Raw genomic sequence first — 20,720 nt, forward strand, 5'->3', positions numbered from 1 at the left:
CAGCAAATTTCCAAAATTGCACCCAGAATTCAACCCAGAATTCCACCGGGACTGATCTGCCCCCAACGGGTTATACTGAATATGTGAACATAGAGCCTATGCTAAGCTACCTGATCAGTGGACAGGTAGCTGTGTAATGGGCACTATTAAACCATCTTTCTTCCTACTGCCCATAAAAACAGGCGAACTCCTAGGATTCCCTGTCTATGCTTCCCGCAAAAAACGAAGCATAGTCATAGGTAACTGGAAAGATGATGAATGGCCCCCTGAAAGAATTATACACTACTGTGGGCCCACCACTTGGGCACAAGACGGCTCATAGGGATATCGGACCCCCATCTACATGCTCAACCGAAGCATACGATTGCAAACTGTTCTAGAATTTATTACTAATAAAACCGGTCAAGCCTTGACTGTTCTTGCCCGGCAAGAGACTTAGATGAGGAATGCTATCTACCAAAATAGACTAGCTCTCGACTACTTGCTGGCAGCTGAAGGAGGAGTTTGTGGAAAATTTAACCTTACTAATTGCTGTCTACACACAGATGATCAAGGGCAAGTAGTTGAAGACATAGTTAAAGATATAACAAAACTGGCACATGTGCCCGTGCAAGTGTGGCACGGATTTGATCCTGGGGCCATGTTTGGGAATTGGTTCCCAGCAATAGGAGGATTTAAAACTCTTATAATAGGAGGTATAATAGTAATAGGAACCTGCTTACTACTCCCTTGTTTGCTACCTGTACTTCTTCAAATGATAAAAAGCTTCATCGCTACCTTAGTTCACCAGAGTGCTTCAGCACAAGCATATTATATGAACCACTATCAATCTATTGCACAGGAAGACATAAGTAGTAAAAATGAAAGTGAGAACTCCCATTAATAAAATGAGTGAGAGTCTCAAAGGGAGGAAATGAGAGAAAAGAGAAAGAGACCCCTCCCCCCATATTGTTCTATACTATTTTATACTCGGTACCTGTTTTAAGAAGAAACAAGGAAGCAAAACCAAAGGCAGGCAGCCCGGCACCAGGCACCAGACCCAAAACCAGGCCTGGGCCTGCCTCACTTTAGCCTGACAGTTAAAATTCAACTTCATGACTTAGCAACTGATGTTATCCATAGATTCCAGACATTGGATGGAAGGACATTGTGAAACTTCTCATTCTGTTCTGTTTCACTCCAATTACTGGTGCAGGCAGCCCCTGTCACACACCCCCTAGATTGCTCAATTAGTTATGGTCCTTTCATGTAAAATCTTTAGTGTTGTGAGCCCTTAAAAGGGACAGAAATTGTGCAGTCAACAAGTTTGGATTTTAAGACGCTAGTCTGCCAATGCTTCCAGCTGATTAAAAGCTACTTCCTTCACTATCTCGGTGTCTGTGGGGTTTTGTCCACGGCTCGTCCTGCTATACTAGAATAGCATATCCAGTGAAAATATCCTTCAAGCATGAAGCAGAAATAAAGACTCTCCCAAAACAAACAAAGCTGAGGAATTTCATCAACACCAGATCTGTCCTACAAGAAATGCTAAAGGGAGTACTTCAGTCAGAAAGAAAGGCATGTGCATGAGTGATAAAAAAATCATCTGAAGGTACAAAACTCACTGCTAATAGTAAGCACACAGAAAAACATGGTGTATTATAACAGTATAACTATGGTATATGAACTACTCTTAAGTAGAAAAACTAAAGGGCGAACCAATCAAAAATAATAACTACAACAACTCTTTAAGACATAGACAGTACAATAAGATATAAATACAAACAACAAAAAGTTTAAAAGTTGGGGACAAAGTTAAGGTGTAGAGTTTTTATTAATTTTCTTATTGTTTATTAGTTTGTTTATGCAAACAGTGTTAAGTTTATGTTGTCAGCTTAAAATAATGGGTTATAAGAGTATTTGCAGGCCAGGCGCGGTGGCTCAAGCCTGTAATCCCAGCACTTTGGGAGGCCGAGGCGGGTGGATCACGAGGTCAGGAGATCGAGACTATCCTGGCTAACATGGTGAAACCCCGTCTCTACTAAAAATACAAAAAACTAGCCAGGCGTGGTGGCGGCGCCTGTAGTCCCAGCTACTTGGGAGGCTGAGGCAGGAGAATGGCGTGAACCCGGGAGGCGGAGCTTGCAGTGAGCCGAGATCGCGCCACTGCACTCCAGCCTCAGAGACACAGTGAGACTCCGTCTCAAAAAAAAAAAAAAAAAAAGAGTATTTGCGGCAGGACGTGGTGGCTCACACCTGTAATCCCAGCACTTTGGGAGGCTGAGGGAGGCAGATCATAAGGTCAGATCGAGGCCATCCTGGCTAACATAGTGAAACCTTGTCTCTACTAAAAATACAAAAAAAAAAAAAAAAAAATTAGCCAGGCACGGTGGTGGACTACTGTAGTCCCAGCTACTCTGGAGGCTGAGGCAGAATGGCACGAACCCGGGAGGCGGAGCTTGCAGTGAGCCAAGATAGAGCCACTGCACTCCAGCCTGGGTAACAGACTCCATCTCAAAAAAAAAAAAAAAAAAAAAAAAAGACAGTATTTGCAAGCCTCATGGTAACCTCAAATCAAAAAACATACAACAGATACCAAAAAAAAAAAAAAAAAAGGAAAAAATTAAATCATATGACCAGGAAAAATTACCTTCTCTAAAAGGAAAACAGAAGCCAGGTGTGGTGGCTCATGTGTATAATCCCAGCACTTTGGGAGGCTAAGGCGGGTGGATCACCTGAAGTCAGGAGTTTGAGATCAGTATGGCCAACATGATGAAACCAAATCTCTATTAAAAATACATAAATCAGCCAGGTGTGCTGGCACGTACCTGTAGTCCCAGCTACTCGGGAGGCTGAGGCACGAGAATCACTTGAATCCAGGAGGCAGAGGTTGCAGTGAGCCAAGATTGCACCAGGGCACTCCAGCCTGGGCAACAGAACAAGATTCTGTCTCAAAAATAAATAAATAAATAAATAAATAAATAAATAAATAAATAAATAACAGCAAAGGAGGACAGAAAGAAGAGAATACCACAAAACAACCAGAAAACAAATAACAAAATGGCAGGAGGATGTCCTTATCAAGGACAACATTGAATGTAAATGGACTAAATTCTCGAATAAAAAGATACAGAATGGATGAATGGATGAAAAAGAAGACCCAATGTTTTGTTGCTTACAAGAAACATACTTCATCTACAAATAAAATAATGAGTCTGGGTCCTGAGATGCAGGTAGTCCCACTTCATATGGGAGGGTAGGCTTATAACCAGTTCCTCTCTCCCTTCCCTAGACCCTTCACAGACACCTGCTGGTCCCTCTCACTTGGCCAAGGAAACACTTGTGGTTAAAAAGTTGCAGAAAAGTGATGTGAAAGTGAGAAGCAAAAGTGACAGAGGCTAAAGGATGGAGGGTGGGAGGCAGTCCTGGCAGAGGAGACCTCACCACCACCACCCCCCAAGTAGGGAACGAGGAGCACCAGGGACACAGGATACAACTTTTGCTGACACTACGCAAATACTCTGCACAAATCTTCAAAAAACATCCTTGTCCCCCTGTGTCACCTGCTGAGAGACCTCGTGTCTTGGTCACCTCCTAAACCGGAAGGTGGGGCATGAACAGGGTGGAGTCACAGGGGAGAGAAAACTAGGAAGCCGGGGTTCACACCCTGGTCCCCAGTGATGTCTCCACCACGGCTGCTGCTACCCCTGCTGCTGCTGCTGCTGCCTCTGCTGAACATGGAGCCTGCTGGGGCCACACTGATTCGGTATGGTGACCCCATTTGCCACCCCCAAACCTGGGAGGGATTCTCTGCTTTTTGCCCTTTAAGTCTGGGGCTCCTGGTTCAGTGATTCCCAAACCAGGCACCCAGGATCCTTGACTCTTCTTGGCTTCCCAGATCTCTAAAGTGGGCTTTCACTCTGAGGACTCCACTCTGACATCTCCTAAGATCAGAGCTCCCCCACTGTTTTGTTTTGTTTTGTTTTGTTTTTGAGACAGAGTTTTGTTCTTGTTGCCCAGGCTGGAGTGCAATGGCATGATCTTGGCTCACAACAACCTCCACCTCCCAGGTTCAAGCGATTCTCCTGCCTCAGCCTCCTGAGTAGCTGGGATTACAGGCACATGCCACCACCCCGGCTAATTTTGTATTTTTAGTACAGATGGGGTTTCTCCATGTTGGTCAGGCTGGTCTCAAACTCCCGACCTTAGGTGATCTGCCCGCGTTGGCCTCCCAAAGTGCTGGGGGTTACAGGCATGAGCCACCACGCCCGGCTCAGAGCTCCCTTTTTAAATTTTTTTTTTCCTTTTATTTATTTATTTGTTGAGATTGGGTCTTGCTCTGTCACCCAGGCTGGAGTGCTGTAGTGAGATCATGGCTCGCTGCAGCCTCAAACTTGTGGTCTTAAGCCATTCTCCCACCTCAGCCTCCCAAGTAGCTGGGACTATAGGTATGTGTCACCATGCCCAGCTAGTTTTTGAAAGTCTTTGTAAAGAGGAGGGTATCCCTATGTTTTCTAGGCTGGTCTCCACCTCCTGGGCTCGAGCAATCCTCTCACTTTAGCTTCCCAAAGTGCTGGAATTACAGACATGAACTACCATGTCCAGCCCAGAGCCCTTTTAAGATCCTCCAACACTGAGACTTTTTTTTTTTTTTTTTTTTGAGACAGAGTCTCACTCTGTTGCCAGGCTGGAGTGCAGTGGCGTAGTCTCGGCTCACTGCAACCTCCACCTCCTGGTTCAAGCGATTCTCCTGCCTTAGCCTCCCAAGTAGCTGGGATTACAGGCACGTGCCACCATGCCTGGCTAATTTTTGTATTTTTAGTAGAGATGGGGTTTCACCATGTTGGCCAGGCTGGTCTTGAACTCCTGACCTTGTGATCTGCCCACCTCAGCCTCCCAAAGTGCTGGGATTACAGCCGTGAGCCACTGCACCTGGCCTTCGCTGAGACTCTTGAGTGAGGAACCCTCCCCTTCTTCTCTGGATATGTTTTCTGGGACGCCTGTGCAGATCCCACTCCGAGCTCTGATGACCAGGTATGGGGGTCTCCAGACATGTGACACATTCCCCTCCATCTTGGAGACAAAGGCATGTGACATTTCAACTAAGCCTCCCCCACATTTACACCCTCCAAATTGTTTAGGCCTCAATAAGTCTATATTTTGTCTGAGCACAATGACTCACCACTACAATCTCAGCACTTTGGGAAGCCAAGGCAGGAGAACTGCTTGAGGCTAGGAGTTCAAGACTAGTCTGGGCAACATGGTGAGACCGTAGTCTCTACAGAAAAAAAAAAATCAGCTGGGCATGGTGACAGGTGCCTGAAGTCTTAGCTACTTGGGAGGCTGCACGGGAGGGCCATTTGAACCCCACTGCACTCTAGCCTGGGCAACACAGCGAGGTCCTGTCTCAAAAAAAAAAAAAAAAGAAGTCCAGTTTTGGGGACCCCACCCAAGAAGTTCTCCCCTACTTTACCTCTGATGCTTCCCCAATTTCTCCCTTCCCCTTTTCTCTTCTCCTTACCCCTTAGAGTTCTTGGCTTTACCTCTGATGCTTCCCCAATTTCTTCCTTCCCCTTTTCTCTTCTCCTTACCCCTTAGAGTTCTTGGCTTTACCTCTGATGCTTCCCCAATTTCTTCCTTCCCCTTTTCTCTTCTCCTTACCCCTTAGAGTTCTTGGCAGGGGGAGGGGTCTATTTTCCAGAAAGTGTTTTCCCACTTCTCAATCTTGTGCCTTTCAAAGACTGAGTCATGAGGGGTGAGGGCAAAGGTGTGAGTGAGGATGTCATGTTCCAAGGAGTGACTAAAATTGGGTGCAGAAATATTACCGCAGGCTGGGCGCGGTGTCTCATGCCTGTAATCCCAGCACTTTGGGAGGCTGAAGCAGGTGGATCACGAGGTCAGGAGATCGAGACCAGCCTGGCTAACATGGTGAAACCCCGACTCTACTAAAAATATGAAAAAATTAGCCGGGCGTGGTGGTGGGTGCCTATAGTCCCAGCTACTCAGGAGGCTGAGACATGAGAATGGCGTGAACCTGGGAGGATAGAGCTTGCAGTGAGCCGAGATCATGCCACTGCACTCCAGCCTGGGTGACAGAGTGAGACTCTGTCTCAAAAAAAAAAAAAAAAAAAAAAGGAAAAAATTAAATCATATGACCAGGGAAAATTATCTTCTCCAAAAGAAAACCAGAGGCCAGGTGTGGTGGCTCACGTGTATAATCCCAGCACTCTGGGAGGCTGAGGCGGGTGGATCACTTGAAGTCAGGAGTTTGAGATCAGTATCGCCAACATGATGAAACCAAATCTCTATTAAAAATACATAAATCAGCCAGGTGTGCTGGCACGTACCTGTAGTCCCAGCTATTCGGGAGGCTGACGCACGAGAATCACTTGAATCCAGGAGGCAGAGGTTGCAGTGAGCCGAGATTGCACCAGGGCACTCCAGCCTGGGCAACAGAACGAGATTCTGTCTCAAAAATAAATAAATAAATAAATAAATAACAGCAAAGAAGGACAGAAAGAAGAGAATACCACGAAACAACCAGAAAACAAATAACAAAATGGCAGGAGGATGTCCTTATCAAGGACAACATTGAACGTAAATGGACTAAACTCTCGAATAAAAAGATATAGAATGGATGATTCATATCATAGAAAGATATGAATGGATGAAAAAGAAGACCCAATGTTTTGTTGCTTACAAGAAACATACTTCATCTATAAATAAAATAATAAGAGTCTGGGTCCTGAGATGCAGGCAGTCCCACTTCATATGGGAGGGTAGGCTTATAACCAGTTCCTCTCTCCATTCCCTAGACCCTTCACAGACACCTGCTGGTCCCTCTCACCTAGCCAAGGAAACACTTGTGGTTAAAAAGTTGCAGAAAAGTGATGTGAACGTGAGAAGTAAAAGTGACAGAGGCTAAAGGATGGAGGGTGGGAGGCAGTCCTAGCAGAGGAGACCTCACCACCACCACCCCCCAAGTAGAGAATGAGGAGCACCAGGGACACAGGATACAACTTTTGTTGACACTACACAAATACTCTGCACAAATCTTCAAAAAACATCCTTGTCCCCCTGTGTCACCTGCTGAGAGACCTCGTGTCTTGGTCACCTCCTAAACCGGGAGGTGGGGCATGAACAGGGTGGAGTCACAGGGGAGAGAAAACTAGGAAGCCGGGGTTCACACCCTGGTCCCCAGTGATGTCTCCACCACGGCTGCTGCCCCTGCTGCTGCTGCTGCCTCTGCTGAATGTGGAACCTGCTGGGGCCTCACTGATTCGGTATGGTGACCCCATTTGCCACCCCCAAACCTGGGAGGGAATCTCTGCTTTTTGCCCTTTAAGTCTGGGGCTCCTGGTTCAGTGATTCCCAAACCCGGTACCCAGGATCCTTGACTATTCTTGGCTTCCCAGATCTCTAAAGTGGGCTTTCACTCTGAGGACTCCACTCTGACATCTCCTAAGATAAGAGCTCCACCACTTTTTTTTTTTTTTTTTTTTTTTGAGACGGAGTTTTGTTCTTGTTGCCCAGGCTGGAGTGCAATGGCATGATCTTGGCTCACCACAACCTCCACCTCCCAAGTTTAAGCGATTCTCCTGCCTCAGCCTCCCGAGTAGCTGGGATTACAGGCATGTGCCACCACCCCGGCTAATTTTGTATTTTTAGTACAGATGGGGTTTCTCCATGTTGGTCAGGCTGGTCTCAAACTCCCGACCTTAGGTGATCTGCCCGCGTTGGCCTCCCAAAGTGCTGGGGGTTACAGGCATGAGCCACCACGCCCAGCTCAGAGCTCCCTTTAAAAATTTTTTTTTTCCTTTTATTTATTTATTTGTTGAGACTGGGTCTTGCTCTGTCACCCAGGCTGGAGTGCAGTAGTGAGATCATGGCTCGCTGCAGCCTCAAACTTGTGGTCTTAAGCCATTCTCCCACCTCAGCCTCCCAAGTAGCTGGGACTATAGGTATGTGTCACCATGCCCAGCTAGTTTTTGAAAGTCTTTGTAAAGAGGAGGGTATCCCTATGTTTTCTAGGCTGGTCTCCACCTCCTGGGCTCGAGCAATCCTCTCACCTTAGCTTCCCAAAGTGCTGGAATTACAGACATGAACTACCATGTCCAGCCCAGAGCCCTTTTAAGATCCTCCAACACTGAGACTTTTTTTTTTTTTTTTTTTTGAGACAGAGACTCACTCTGTTGCCAGGCTGGAGTGCAGTGGCGGTCTCGGCTCACTGCAACCTCCGCCTCCTGGTTCAAGCGATTCTCCTGCCTCAGCCTCCCAAGTAGCTGGGATTACAGGCACGTGCCACCATGCCTGGCTAATTTTTGTATTTTTAGTAGAGATGGGGTTTCACCATGTTGGCCAGGCTGGTCTTGAACTCCTGACCTTGTGATCTGCCCACCTCAGCCTCCCAAAGTGCTGGGATTACAGCCGTGAGCCACTGCACCTGGCCTTTGCTGAGACTCTTGAGTGAGGAACTCTCCCCTTCTTCTCTGGATATGTTTTCTGGGAGGCCTCTGCAGATCCCACTCCGAGCTCTGATGACTAGGTATGGGGGTCTCCAGACATGTGACACATTCCCCTCCATCTTGGAGACAAAGGCATGTGACATTTAAACTAAGCCTCCCCCACATTTACACCCTCCAAATTGTTTAGGCCTCAATAAGTCTATATTTTGTCTGAGCACAATGACTCACCACTGCAATCTCAGCACTTTGGGAAGCCAAGGCAGGAGAACTGCTTGAGGCTGGGAGTTCAAGACTAGTCTGGGCAACATGGTGAGACCCTAGTCTTTACAGAAAAAAAAAAAAAATCAGCTGGGCATGGTGACAGGTGCCTGTAGTCTTAGCTACTTGGGAGGCTGCACGGGAGGGCCATTTGAACCCCACTGCACTCTAGCCTGGGCAACACAGCGAGGTCCTGTCTCAAAAAAAAAAAAAAAAGAAGTCCAGTTTTGGGGACCCCACCCAAGAAGTTCTCCCCTACTTTACCTCTGATGCTTCCCCAATTTCTCCCTTCCCCTTTTCTCTTCTCCTTACCCCTTAGAGTTCTTGGCTTTACCTCTGATGCTTCCCCAATTTCTCCCTTCCCCTTTTCTCTTCTCCTTACCCCTTAGAGTTCTTGCCTTTACCTCTGATGCTTCCCCAATTTCTTCCTTCCCCTTTTCTCTTCTCCTTACCCCTTAGAGTTCTTGGCAGGGGGAGGGGTCTATTTTCCAGAAAGTGTTTTCCCACTTCTCAATCTTGTGCCTTTCAAAGACTGAGTCATGAGGGGTGAGGGCAAAGGTGTGAGTGAGGATGTCATGTTCCAAGGAGTGACTAAAATTGGGTGCAGAAATATTACCGCGGGCTGGGCGCAGTGTCTCATGCCTGTAATCCCAGCACTTTGGGAGGCTGAGGCGGGTGGATCACGAGGTCAGGAGATCGAGACCAGCCTGGCTAACATGGTGAAACCCTGACTCTACTAAAAATATGAAAAAATTAGCCAGGCGTGGTGGTGGGTGCCTATAGTCCCAGCTACTCAGGAGGCTGAGACATGAGAATGGCGTGAACCTGGGAGGATAGAGCTTGCAGTGAGCCGAGATCATGCCACTGCACTCCAGCCTGGGTGACAGAGTGAGACTCTGTCTCAAAAAAAAAAAAAAAAGGAAAAAATTAAATCATATGACCAGGGAAAATTACCTTCTCCAAAAGAAAACCAGAGGCCAGGTGTGGTGGCTCACGTGTATAATCCCAGCACTCTGGGAGGCTGAGGCGGGTGGATCACTTGAAGTCAGGAGTTTGAGATCAGTATGGGCAACATGATGAAACCAAATCTCTATTAAAAATACATAAATCAGCCAGGTGTGCTGGCACATACCTGTAGTCCCAGCTACTCAGGAGGCTGACGCACGAAAATCACTTGAATCCAGGAGGCAGAGGTTGCAGTGAGCCGAGATTGCACCAGGGCACTCCAGCCTGGGCAACAGAACGAGATTCTGTCTCAAAAATAAATAAATAAATAAATAAATAAATAAATAAATAAATAAATAACAGCAAAGAAGGACAGAAAGAAGAGAATACCACGAAACAACCAGAAAACAAATAACAAAATGGCAGGAGGATGTCCTTATCAAGGACAACATTGAACGTAAATGGACTAAACTCTCGAATAAAAAGATATAGAATGGATGATTCATATCATAGAAAGATATGAATGGATGAAAAAGAAGACCCAATGTTTTGTTGCTTACAAGAAACATACTTCATCTACAAATAAAATAGTAAGAGTCTGGGTCCTGAGATGCAGGCAGTCCCACTTCATATGGGAGGGTAGGCTTATAACCAGTTCCTCTCTCCATTCCCTAGACCCTTCACAGACACCTGCTGGTCCCTCTCACCTAGCCAAGGAAACACCTGTGGTTAAAAAGTTGCAGAAAAGTGATGTGAACGTGAGAAGTAAAAGTGACAGAGGCTAAAGGATGGAGGGTGAGAGGCAGTCCTAGCAGAGGAGACCTCACCACCACCACCCCCCAAGTAGAGAATGAGGAGCACCAGGGACACAGGATACAACTTTTGTTGACACTACACAAATACTCTGCACAAATCTTCAAAAAACATCCTTGTCCCCCTGTGTCACCTGCTGAGAGACCTCGTGTCTTCGTCACCTCCTAAACCGGGAGGTGGGGCATGAACAGGGTGGAGTCACAGGGGAGAGAAAACTAGGAAGCCAGGTTTCACACCCTGGTCCCCAGTGATGTCTCCACCACGGCTGCTGCCCCTGCTGCTGCTGCTGCCTCTGCTGAATGTGGAACCTGCTGGGGCCTCACTGATTCGGTATGGTGACCCCATTTGCCACCCCCAAACCTGGGAGGGATTCTCTGCTTTTTGCCCTTTAAGTCTGGGGCTCCTGGTTCAGTGATTCCCAAACCCGGTACCCAGGATCCTTGACTCGGCTTCCCAGATCTCTAAAGTGGGCTTTCACTCTGAGGACTCCACTCTGACATCTCCTAAGATAAGAGCTCCACCACTTTTTTTTTTTTTTTTTTTTTTTTTTTTTTCAGACGGAGTTTTGTTCTTGTTGCCCAGGCTGGAGTGCAATGGCATGATCTTGGCTCACCACAACCTCCACCTCCCAAGTTCAAGCGATTCTCCTGCCTCAGCCTCCCGAGTAGCTGGGATTACAGGCATGTGCCACCACCCCGGCTAATTTTGTATTTTTAGTACAGATGGGGTTTCTCCATGTTGGTCAGGCTGGTCTCAAACTCCCGACCTTAGGTGATCTGCCCACATTGGCCTCCCAAAGTGCTGGGGGTTACAGGCATCAGCCACCACGCCCAGCTCAGAGCTCCCTTTAAAAATTTTTTTTTTCCTTTTATTTATTTATTTGTTGAGACTGGGTCTTGCTCTGTCACCCAGGCTGGAGTGCAGTAGTGAGATCATGGCTCGCTGCAGCCTCAAACTTGTGGTCTTAAGCCATTCTCCCACCTCAGCCTCCCAAGTAGCTGGGACTATAGGTATGTGTCACCATGCCCAGCTAGTTTTTGAAAGTCTTTGTAAAGAGGAGGGTATCCCTATATTTTCCAGGCTGGTCTCCACCTTCTGGGCTCGAGCAATCCTCTCACTTTAGCTTCCCAAAGTGCTGGAATTACAGACATGAACTACCATGTCCAGCCCAGAGCCCTTTTAAGATCCTCCAACACTGAGACTTTTTTTTTTTTTTGAGACAGAGTCTCACTCTGTTGCCAGGCTGGAGTGCAGTGGCGTAGTCTCGGCTCACTGCAACCTCCACCTCCTGGTTCAAGCGATTCTCCTGCCTTAGCCTCCCAAGTAGCTGGGATTACAGGCACGTGCCACCACGCCTGGCTAATTTTTGTATTTTTAGTAGAGATGGGGTTTCACCATGTTGGCCAGGCTGGTCTTGAACTCCTGACCTTGTGATCTGCCCACCTCAGCCTCCCAAAGTGCTGGGATTACAGCCGTGAGCCACTGCACCTGGCCTTCGCTGAGACTCTTGAGTGAGGAACTCTCCCCTTCTTCTCTGGATATGTTTTTTTTGGATGCCTCTGCAGATCCCACTACAAGGTCTGATGACCAGGTATGGGGGTCTCCAGACATGTGACACATTCCCCTCCATCTTGGAGACAAAGGCATGTGACATTTAAACTAAGCCTCCCCCACATTTACACCCTCCAAATTGTTTAGGCCCCAATAAGTCTATTTTTTGTCTGAGCACAATGGCTCACCACTACAATCTCACCACTTTGGGAAGCCAAGGCAGGAGAAGTGCTTGAGGCTAGGAGTTCAAGACTAGTCTGGGCAACATGGTGAGACCGTAGTCTCTACAGAAAAAAAAAAAATCAGCTGGGCATGGTGACAGGTGCCTGAAGTCTTAGCTACTTGGGAGGCTGCACGGGAGGGCCATTTGAACCCCACTGCACTCTAGCCTGGGCAACACAGCGAAGTCCTGTCTCAAAAAAAAAAAAGAAGTCCAGTTTTGGGGACCCCACCCAAGAAGTTCTCCCCTACTTTACCTCTGATGCTTCCCCAATTTCTCCCTTCCCCTTTTCTCTTCTCCTTACCCCTTAGAGTTCTTGGGTTTACCTCTGATGCTTCCCCAATTTCTTCCTTCCCCTTTTCTCTTCTCCTTACCCCTTAGAGTTCTTGGCAGGGGGAGGGGTCTATTTTCCAGAAAGTGTTTTCCCCACTTCTCATTCTTGTGCCTTTCAAAGACTGAGTCATGAGGGGTGAGGGCAAAGGTGTGAATGAGGGTGTCATGTTCCAAGGAGTGACTAAAATTGGTTACGGAAATATTACTGCAGGCCGGGCGCGGTGCCTCATGCCTGTAATCCCAGCACTTTGGGAGGCTGAGGCAGGTGGATCACGAGGTCAGGAGATCGAGACCAGCCTGGCTAACATGGTGAAACCCCGACTCTACTAAAAATATGAAAAAATTAGCCGGGCGTGGTGGTGGGTGCCTATAGTCCCTGCTACTCAGGAGACTGAGACATGAGAATGGCATGAACCCGGGAGGCGTAGCTTGCAGTGAGCCCAGATCGTGCCACTGCACTCCAGCCTGGGTGACAGAGCAAGACTCCATCTCAAAAAAAAAAAAAAAAATTACTGCATGAGGCCAGGCATGGTGGCTCATACCTGTAATCTTAGCACTATGGAAGGCAGAGGCCTGGAGGATTGCTTGAGGCAAGAGTTCAAGACCAACCTGGCCAACATAGTGAGACCCCATATCTTTCTACAAAAAAAATCATTAAATATAAAATTTATTTTAGGCCGGGCGCGGTGGCTCAAGCCTGTAATCCTAGCACTTTGGGAGGCCGAGACGGGCGGATCACGAGGTCAGGAGATCGAGACCATCCTGGCTAACACGGTGAAACCCCGTCTCTACTAAAAAAATACAAAAAACTAGCCGGGCGCGGTGGCGGGCACCTGTAGTCCCAGCTACTCGGGAGGCTGAGGCAGGAGAATGGCGTAAACCCGGGAGGCGGAGCTTGCAGTGAGCTGAGATCGGCCACTGCACTCCAGCCTGGGCAACAGAGCGAGACTCCGTCTCAAAAAAAAAAAAAAAAAAAAAAAAAAAAAATTTATTTTAAAAATTAGTGCACATTATGTTTGTTAACCAGCTTTTTTTAAGAGGTTTTTTTTTTTTTTTTTTTTTTTTTTTCCGGTAGAGATGGGTGGTCTTACTACGTTTCCTAGACTGGTCATGAACTCCTAGCCTCAAGTAACCATCCCACCTCAGTAAGATCTTTCAGTAAGTAAGGATTTACAATCTGAAATTCTCCCAGGACCCTGAGAGTATAGATGTTGCTTGCTGGTGTACGATTCAATGAATTCACCATTCCCCATTAATCTGCTTTGCAAACCTAATATATCATGGACATTTTCAAAGTCAATGCAAAGAACAGTGAGTCTCAGAATGTTGTCTCAAGACCAATGGCATTAGCATGGCCCAGGAACTTGTTAGAAATGCAAATTCTCAAGCCCCATCCCAGATCTACTTAAAAATGAAGAGATCTGAATTTGAACTAGCCCTCTGAGTCTGGGCTTGGCAGACACTGAGCCTGAGGGTCAAATCCTGCCTGCTATTTCCCTTTTACAAATAAGCTTAAGGAAACCTAGGCCAGATGTAGTAACTCATGCCTGTAACACCAAAACTTGGGGAGGCCGAGGCAGGAGAATGGCTTGGGGCCAAGAACTTGAGACCAGCCTGGGCAACTCAGCAAGAGCTTATCTCTACAAAAACTGAAAAAAATTAGCTAGATGTGGTGGCAAACGCCTGTGGTCCCAACTACTTGGCAGGCTGAGGCAAGAGGATCTTTGAGCCTGGGAGTTTGAGACTGCAGTGAGCCATGATCGTGCCACTGCTCTCCAGCCTGGGCAACAGAGTGAGACCCTGTTTCTAAAAAAAAAAAATGGAGTCAGCATGCACATTCATTTCTGCATTGTCTGTTGTCTGCAGCCGCTTTCATGCTATCTTGGCAGAGTTGAATAGTTACAACAGAGACCATCTGGCCTGCAAAGCTTCTACACAAAGATTTGCCCAACACCACTGCTGTAGGTGATTTGGGGTCATGCTAAAGTTTGAGAATGACTGGTATAGACAGCTACTTCCTCCTTCTTCGTGGTCGAATGGGGTTCCATTCTATGTATGCTCTAAAGCAGAACTAAGCTGTACCCATTGTTGGCCATTGTAACTGCCCAGCTGGTTCTTTTTGCCTGCTGTCCAGATACAGCCCATTTATCAAGAAGGGAAAATGGCAATAGAGAAAGAGTTTAATTCATGCCGAGCCATCGGCTGAACAGGAGACCAGAGTTTTATTATTACTCAAATCAGAGGTGGGCATGGCGGCTCACGCCTGTAATTCTAGCACTTTGGGAGGCCGAGGCGGGTGGATCACCTGAGGTTAGGAATTCAAGACCAGCCTGGCCAACACGATGAAACCCCGTGTCTACTACAAATATAAAAACTAGCCGGGTATGGTAGTGGCTGCCTGTAATCCCAGCTACTTAGGAGGCTGAGGGAAGAGAATCACTTGAATCCAGGGGGCAGAGGTTGCAGTGAGCTGAGATCACGCCAGTGTACTCCAGCCTGGGTGGCAGAGTGAGACTCCATCTCATAAAAAACAAAACAAAAACAGCAAATTAGCCTCCCCTAACATTTGGAGGCTAGGGTTTTTCAAGGATAGTTTGTCAGGCCTGGGAATGGGTGCTGCTGATTGGTCAGGGAGGTAATCATTCATACAGGCCCGGAAAATAGTCTGCTTCTGGGTGGAGCCACAGGATGGTTGGCAGGTCTGGGTGGCAGCATCAGAAATGCAAAAACCTTTAGTCTTAAAAGACCAGTCTTAGGTTCTACAATAGTGATGTAATCTGCAGGAGTAATTGGGGAAGTTGCAAATATTTTGACCTCTGGAATGACTGGTAATCATTTATGTCTGCACCTTAGCAGAATTTAATGCTCCTCTCATCCTCCTATCCTGTGGTACTTCATTAGCTTTACAAAGGTGGTTTAGGTTTGGGGATGGACTATTATCATTTAAACTATAAACTGAAAGTTAGCTTGGCCCAAGCCCAGGAACGTCCAAGGGTAGTTTGGAAGTTAAAGGCAAGATGATGGTTGTTTAGATCGGATCTCTTTCACTGTCCTAATTTTCTCACTTATAGTTTTTACAAAGGCAGTTCATCATTGGTCTGTCTCCAGTTTCCAAAATTAGGCACAGCCTTGTAAACACACCTTTATGCACTCATCCAAGGATCTCCTACAGATGAAATTCTGGGTCCCCGTAAAGTCTTTGGGGATATTTGTCATCATGGTATCTGTGCTAGGGTTTCTGGTAATGACTCCTATTGTAGCCCTTGGAGATGTTGAATCTGTCATCATATCCCATTTGGGTAAGTCTATTCTAGAGGGTCTCCAGGAAGGGCAGCTTCCTAATTCTCATCATCTTCTTACTCTACAGGATCCCCCTTCGTAGGGTCCACCCTGGACGCAGGGACTTGAACCTACCGAGGGGATGGGGAAAACCAGCAAAGCTCCCCAGTTTGGGGGACCCATCTCTTGGGGACAAGTCTATCTTGTTACCTATCTCCAAATTCCTGCATGTGAGTCACAGCCCTACACAGCCCCCACCCCTGTGCCCTCAAGCCAAACTCTTCACTGACTCTGTCTCCTCTTTTGCCTCATCAGGCCCAGTATTTTGGGGAAATTGGGCTGGGAACGCCTCCACAAAACTTCACTGTCGTCTTTGACACTAGCTTCTCCAATAACTGGGACAAGACCAGGAAATGCCACTTCTTCAGTGCGCCCTGCTGTGAGCTTCTATGCGGGAGAAAAAGGCTGAATGGGGGTGAAGGGAGAAGGCGGGGCTGGACCTCAGCTTCCCACAGGTTTTTGAGGAACTCTTCTTTTCTGACACCCTCAAAGGTCAGAAGGTTAAAGGGGCAGAAGGCATTTGGAAAGCTCCCCTCCCAAAGTGACCCTCTCTGACTTCTGACCTAGGGTTCCACCACCACTTCAATCCCAATGCCTCCAGCTCCTTCCAGCCCAATGGGACCAAGTTTGTCATTCAATACGGAACTGGGCGGGTAGATGGAATCCTGAGTGAGGACAAGCTGACTGTGAGTGGCCTTTGACTCCAGGAAGCCTCGAGCCTGGGAGAACCCTGTTGTCTAAGATCATCTGGCTTAGGAGGGTGCTTGAGGTGGAGGGGCTTCCTGAGCCAATGGATGGGGCTTCTCAAGGAGGGGGAGGGGCTCCTAGGTGAAGGGATAGGAATTCTGTCAAGTCCAGAGGCAAAGTTTGCTAAGCAGTCGGGGGCTTGGGTCCAGATGTCCCCAGACCTGGGATTAATGCTTTGGTTTGGGAGACCTCAGGACAGGTGGTTATTGTCCTCCCAAAAGTAACTGGTCACATCTCAATCTACCCCTAGATTGGTGGAATCAAGGGTGCATCAGTGATTTTCGTGGAAGCTCCGTGGGAATCCAGCCTGGTCTTCACTGTTTCCCACCCCAATGGGATATTGGGCCTCAGTTTTCCCATTCGGGATGTGGAAGGAGTTTCGTGCCCGCTGGATATACTGGTGGTGCAGGGCCTACTGGATAAGCCCGTCTTCTCCTTTTACCTCAACAGGTACTGGGGAGGGTGCATCTATGTATGATTCCTATTCCCCAGAAGGAAGTGAGGCCCTCCTTCAGGAAGTCTCTTACTCCATAAAAAAAAGTCCCAGTTTAGGCATGGTGGCTCATGCCTGTAATCCCAGCACTTAGGGAGGCCAAGGCAGATTGATCACCTGAAGTCAGGAGTTCCAGATCAGATTGGCTAACATGGCAAAACCCTGTCTCTACTAAAAATATAAAAATTAGCTGGGTGTGGTGGCACATGCCTGTAATCCCAGCTACTTGAGAGGCTGAGGCAGGAGAATTGCTTGTATCGGGGAGGTAGAGGTTGCAGTAAGCCGAGATTGCACCACTGCTCTCCAGTCTGGGTGACAGAGAGATATTTTGTCTAAAAAGAAAAAAAAAAAAAAAATCCAACCTTCATTCAGGAAGTAGTCTCCTACCTAACAGAAGAAACACCTCAATGCTATTCTTAAGTCCCAGAGCTTAAGTGACAAGATACTAAAGAAACTCACCATCAGTTCAACATGTGTTCAGTTTCACTAGGAAATTCTATACCACACCCAACCAAATAGGAATCTTCTCTTCACCATAAAGCTCAAATCCCATTTGATAACACGGACTAGAAGTCAGGAAATGCCTGATTGAATTCATGAAGCCCCACCCACCTGGTAGGAAGGTCAATCTTATGCTCAGAAGTCCCACCCACCATCTTAGAAGTCTTCATTTTCCCTCCCAGGGCCCATCACACACAGTCCAGTGTCCACTCAGTTACCCTGACATCCAACCCACTCAAGAAGGTCCACCCTGGATCTCTTGGTAGATCCCATTCACCTACCTCTTTCAGGAAGTTTCCAGCCCCATTCCCATCACCCTCAGCCAGCTCAGGAAGTCTAACACCTTTCTAGATACCACAACAGGCAATTCAGAAAGTCTCTGCACCTTCCCAGGAAGCCACCCCACTCCTGCACAAGTCACACCTTCGAGCCAATTCTGAGACTCCACTGGTCTGCTTGGTTACTATATTCAGCTCAGGAATTTTCCCCAAAAGCTCTACCTTCTACAGCCAAACGAAGAAGTCTCCTCTCCACTTCAGGAAGTACCCATCATCCTAAAGTCCTAACTTCCATCAAGAAAAGTGCCATTTCCCTTCATTTCTTGTTTCCAGTCCCAACATCTAGGCCCTGTCTGCATTCCACTGCCCCAGTTATAACCCCCAAAATGACCCAAGTGGCAGGAAGTCCCATCCCTGGCCATTCCTAGGGCTGGCAGGGGAGGGCCGGTGACACTGACCTCTACACTCTGCTCCTGCAGGGACTCTGAAGCGGCTGATGGAGGAGAGCTGGTCCTGGGGGGCTCAGACCCGGCACACTATATCCCACCCCTCACCTTCGTGCCAGTCACAGTCAACTACTCCTGGCAGATCCACATGGAGCGGTGAGGGACTTGGTCTCCTGAGTCTGGAGCTGGAGGCTGGGGGACTGCACTCCTAGGTCCCTGCCTCTAATGACTGCCTCCTTCCCCCTCAGTGTGACAGTGGGCTCAGGGCTGACTCTCTGTGCCAGGGGCTGTGCTACCATCCTGGATATAGGCACACCCGTCATCATAGGACCCATTGAGGAGATCCGGGCCTTGCATGAAGCCATTGGGGGAATCCCCTTGCCGTCTGGGGAGGTGAGGTACCAGTCTCTGGTGGGTGTGTCCTGGGGAAGATGATGGCAATTCGATGGCGAACACTGGGGCCTGAGGATGGGAATCAGGTAGCTAGAGCATATCCAGGACAGAGGGAACTGGGATTCTTAAGTGACATGCTGGAGAGTGGTGGGAGGATGCAAAGATACTTCCCAAGTGTCTATGCTAAGTGGCTCAGTGGATGGTGAAGTAGGGGTGGGAGTAGGGGTGGGGGGAGATGATAATGCAGTTTTGTTTGGGGCTAGATGAGAGAAGCCTAGGCAACAGGGCTGTCCACACAGGACGCTGAATACCCAGGTGCTCAATATGAACATTACCCCATGGCACTGGGGAGCCACGGTCGGGATTTGAGCAGAGCAGGAATCTCCCATCTTCACTTGTTCCCCTTCTCCCCCAGTACATCATCCGGTGCTCAGAAATCCCAAAGCTCCCCGAAGTCTCACTCCTCATTGGGGGGGTCTGGTTTAACCTCACGGCCCAGGATTACGTCATCCAGGTACGTGTCCATCACAATGACGCCACAGTGATGTAATATGACTGGCGTTGGGAGGGTAGAGCTGGGAGTTAGACATCACTAGGGCTGGAAGGGGCCACAGAAACATTTCTTGTCCCCGGGGCTGGGGGCAGAGAGCACGGACTCCCAGGGAAATGGTGGTTCCAGCCGCCTGGACACCCAGTTGCCGTCTTGTCGCCTTGCAGTTTGCTCAGGGTGACGACCCCCTCTGCTTGTCCGGCTTCCGGGGCTTGGACTCCATTTCGCCTCCAGTACCTGTGTGGGTCCTCGGCGACGTTTTCTTGGGGGCGTATATGGCCGTCTTCGACCGCGGGGACATGAACAGCGGCGCACGAGTGGGCCTGGCGCGCGCTCACCCTCGCTCTGGCCAAGCGGACCTGGGAAGGCGCGACACCGCGCAGGCGCAGTACGGCGGGTAACGCCCAGGTGATGCGCATGCGCAACGAGTAGCCGAGCTAACGCTACTCAGTAAAAACCCAGTATTTCCCTTGAACGAACCTGCCTAGGTTGCTTCTTTTCAGAGCGTACTTTTTGAAGAGAAAACTTTGTGCATGAACCCACAGAGTTGAGGAAGAGAGGCAGGCGAAGGGTATTACTCCTTTTCTCCAGGGCGCACCCTTGTGAGGAGTCTTGTACTACGAGTCCCACGAAGCCCCTCGCCTACGCTGCCTTTCGTCAAAGGCTCCCGGCTCCGTGGAGCATCACGGTCGTTGTAGTCCACGCCGTGGTCACGCCCTGACGGGGGCGGGCGCAGCCACAACATGCGTGGGAGGCGACAGGTCGCGACGGTAGCGACAGGTGGCAGTGGGGGGGTGACTGTAATTGGTAAGGGTTTACCAGTTCCTGTTCTAAGGGGCGGGGATAACGTTCCCTCGGACCTCATCTCGTTTCTCCTCTCTCCCTTGGGATTCCAGGACCCCGGGGTCCGCCATAAAGGCGGAGCTTGAAGCCCCTGGGTTGGGGGAGCGGTGCTGCCCCTCCTCCGGCGGTGATGTCACTCCCCCCTCCGCAGCCTCTTGCTGCCCAGAGCTGCCGGAGCTGGGTCACCCCTCCCCCCATCTCGAGCCCCGGATTCCCCCATCCCCGCCTCGCCTCGACTTGGGGTGAGTACGGGGGAGGGGGCGAAGGTTCAGGGTCCGGGGGCGGTAAGACAGCCCGAATCCTAGTTTTGGAGACGGGGGACTTGGGATCCAGGGACCCAAAGATTATAGCGGAGAGATTTCCCCTCGACTCTGAGCTTTTGGGGGCCAAGGTACTTGGAGCGTTATAGGGGACGAAGGATTGTAGGCAGAGAGTGCTCATATTTTCAGCTTTGGTGTCCGGAGACCAAGGCTCCGAATGGAACCGGGTGGGAATGGGGGCAGAGGAACAAGGAAGGGGTCCTAGAAGTCAGGGAGGGGAAGACTGTTCCCCAATTCCAGGGCCTG

General features: G+C 48.7%; 1 protein-coding gene and 1 long non-coding RNA gene across 5 annotated transcripts in view; one reads left to right on the forward strand and one right to left on the reverse strand.

The window, feature by feature from the left end:
* Window positions 1-20,720, reverse strand: part of LOC140711823 (uncharacterized) — a 42,154-nt gene that overhangs the window by 18,967 nt on the left and 2,467 nt on the right. For 2 of the 3 annotated variants that reach the window (XR_012093119.1, XR_012093118.1), the window contains exon 2: window positions 2,808-2,925. This is a non-coding gene — a long non-coding RNA (uncharacterized lncRNA). Of the gene's footprint in view, window positions 1-2,807; window positions 2,926-6,326; window positions 6,443-20,720 lie in introns of those variants that run through there. The other variant, XR_012093120.1, reaches the window with a different exon arrangement.
* LOC103235075 (napsin-A-like) lies at window positions 3,496-19,786 on the forward strand. Of its 2 annotated transcripts, none has more exons than XM_007997641.3 (9): window positions 3,496-3,745; window positions 15,932-16,073; window positions 16,159-16,282; window positions 16,471-16,589; window positions 16,901-17,100; window positions 18,402-18,524; window positions 18,617-18,761; window positions 19,177-19,275; window positions 19,479-19,786. In XM_007997641.3, the coding sequence occupies exons 1-9, from the start codon at window positions 3,660-3,662 to the stop codon at window positions 19,710-19,712; spliced, it is 1,272 nt and encodes a 423-aa protein (XP_007995832.3). In that variant the 5' UTR covers window positions 3,496-3,659; the 3' UTR covers window positions 19,713-19,786. The 2 variants fall into 2 exon arrangements, with proteins under 2 accessions (XP_007995832.3, XP_072872255.1); XM_073016154.1 differs by lacking the exon at window positions 3,496-3,745 and adding an exon at window positions 10,711-10,790.

Source organism: Chlorocebus sabaeus, chromosome 6, assembly GCF_047675955.1.
Source record: "Chlorocebus sabaeus isolate Y175 chromosome 6, mChlSab1.0.hap1, whole genome shotgun sequence".
NCBI lineage: Eukaryota > Metazoa > Chordata > Mammalia > Primates > Cercopithecidae > Chlorocebus > Chlorocebus sabaeus.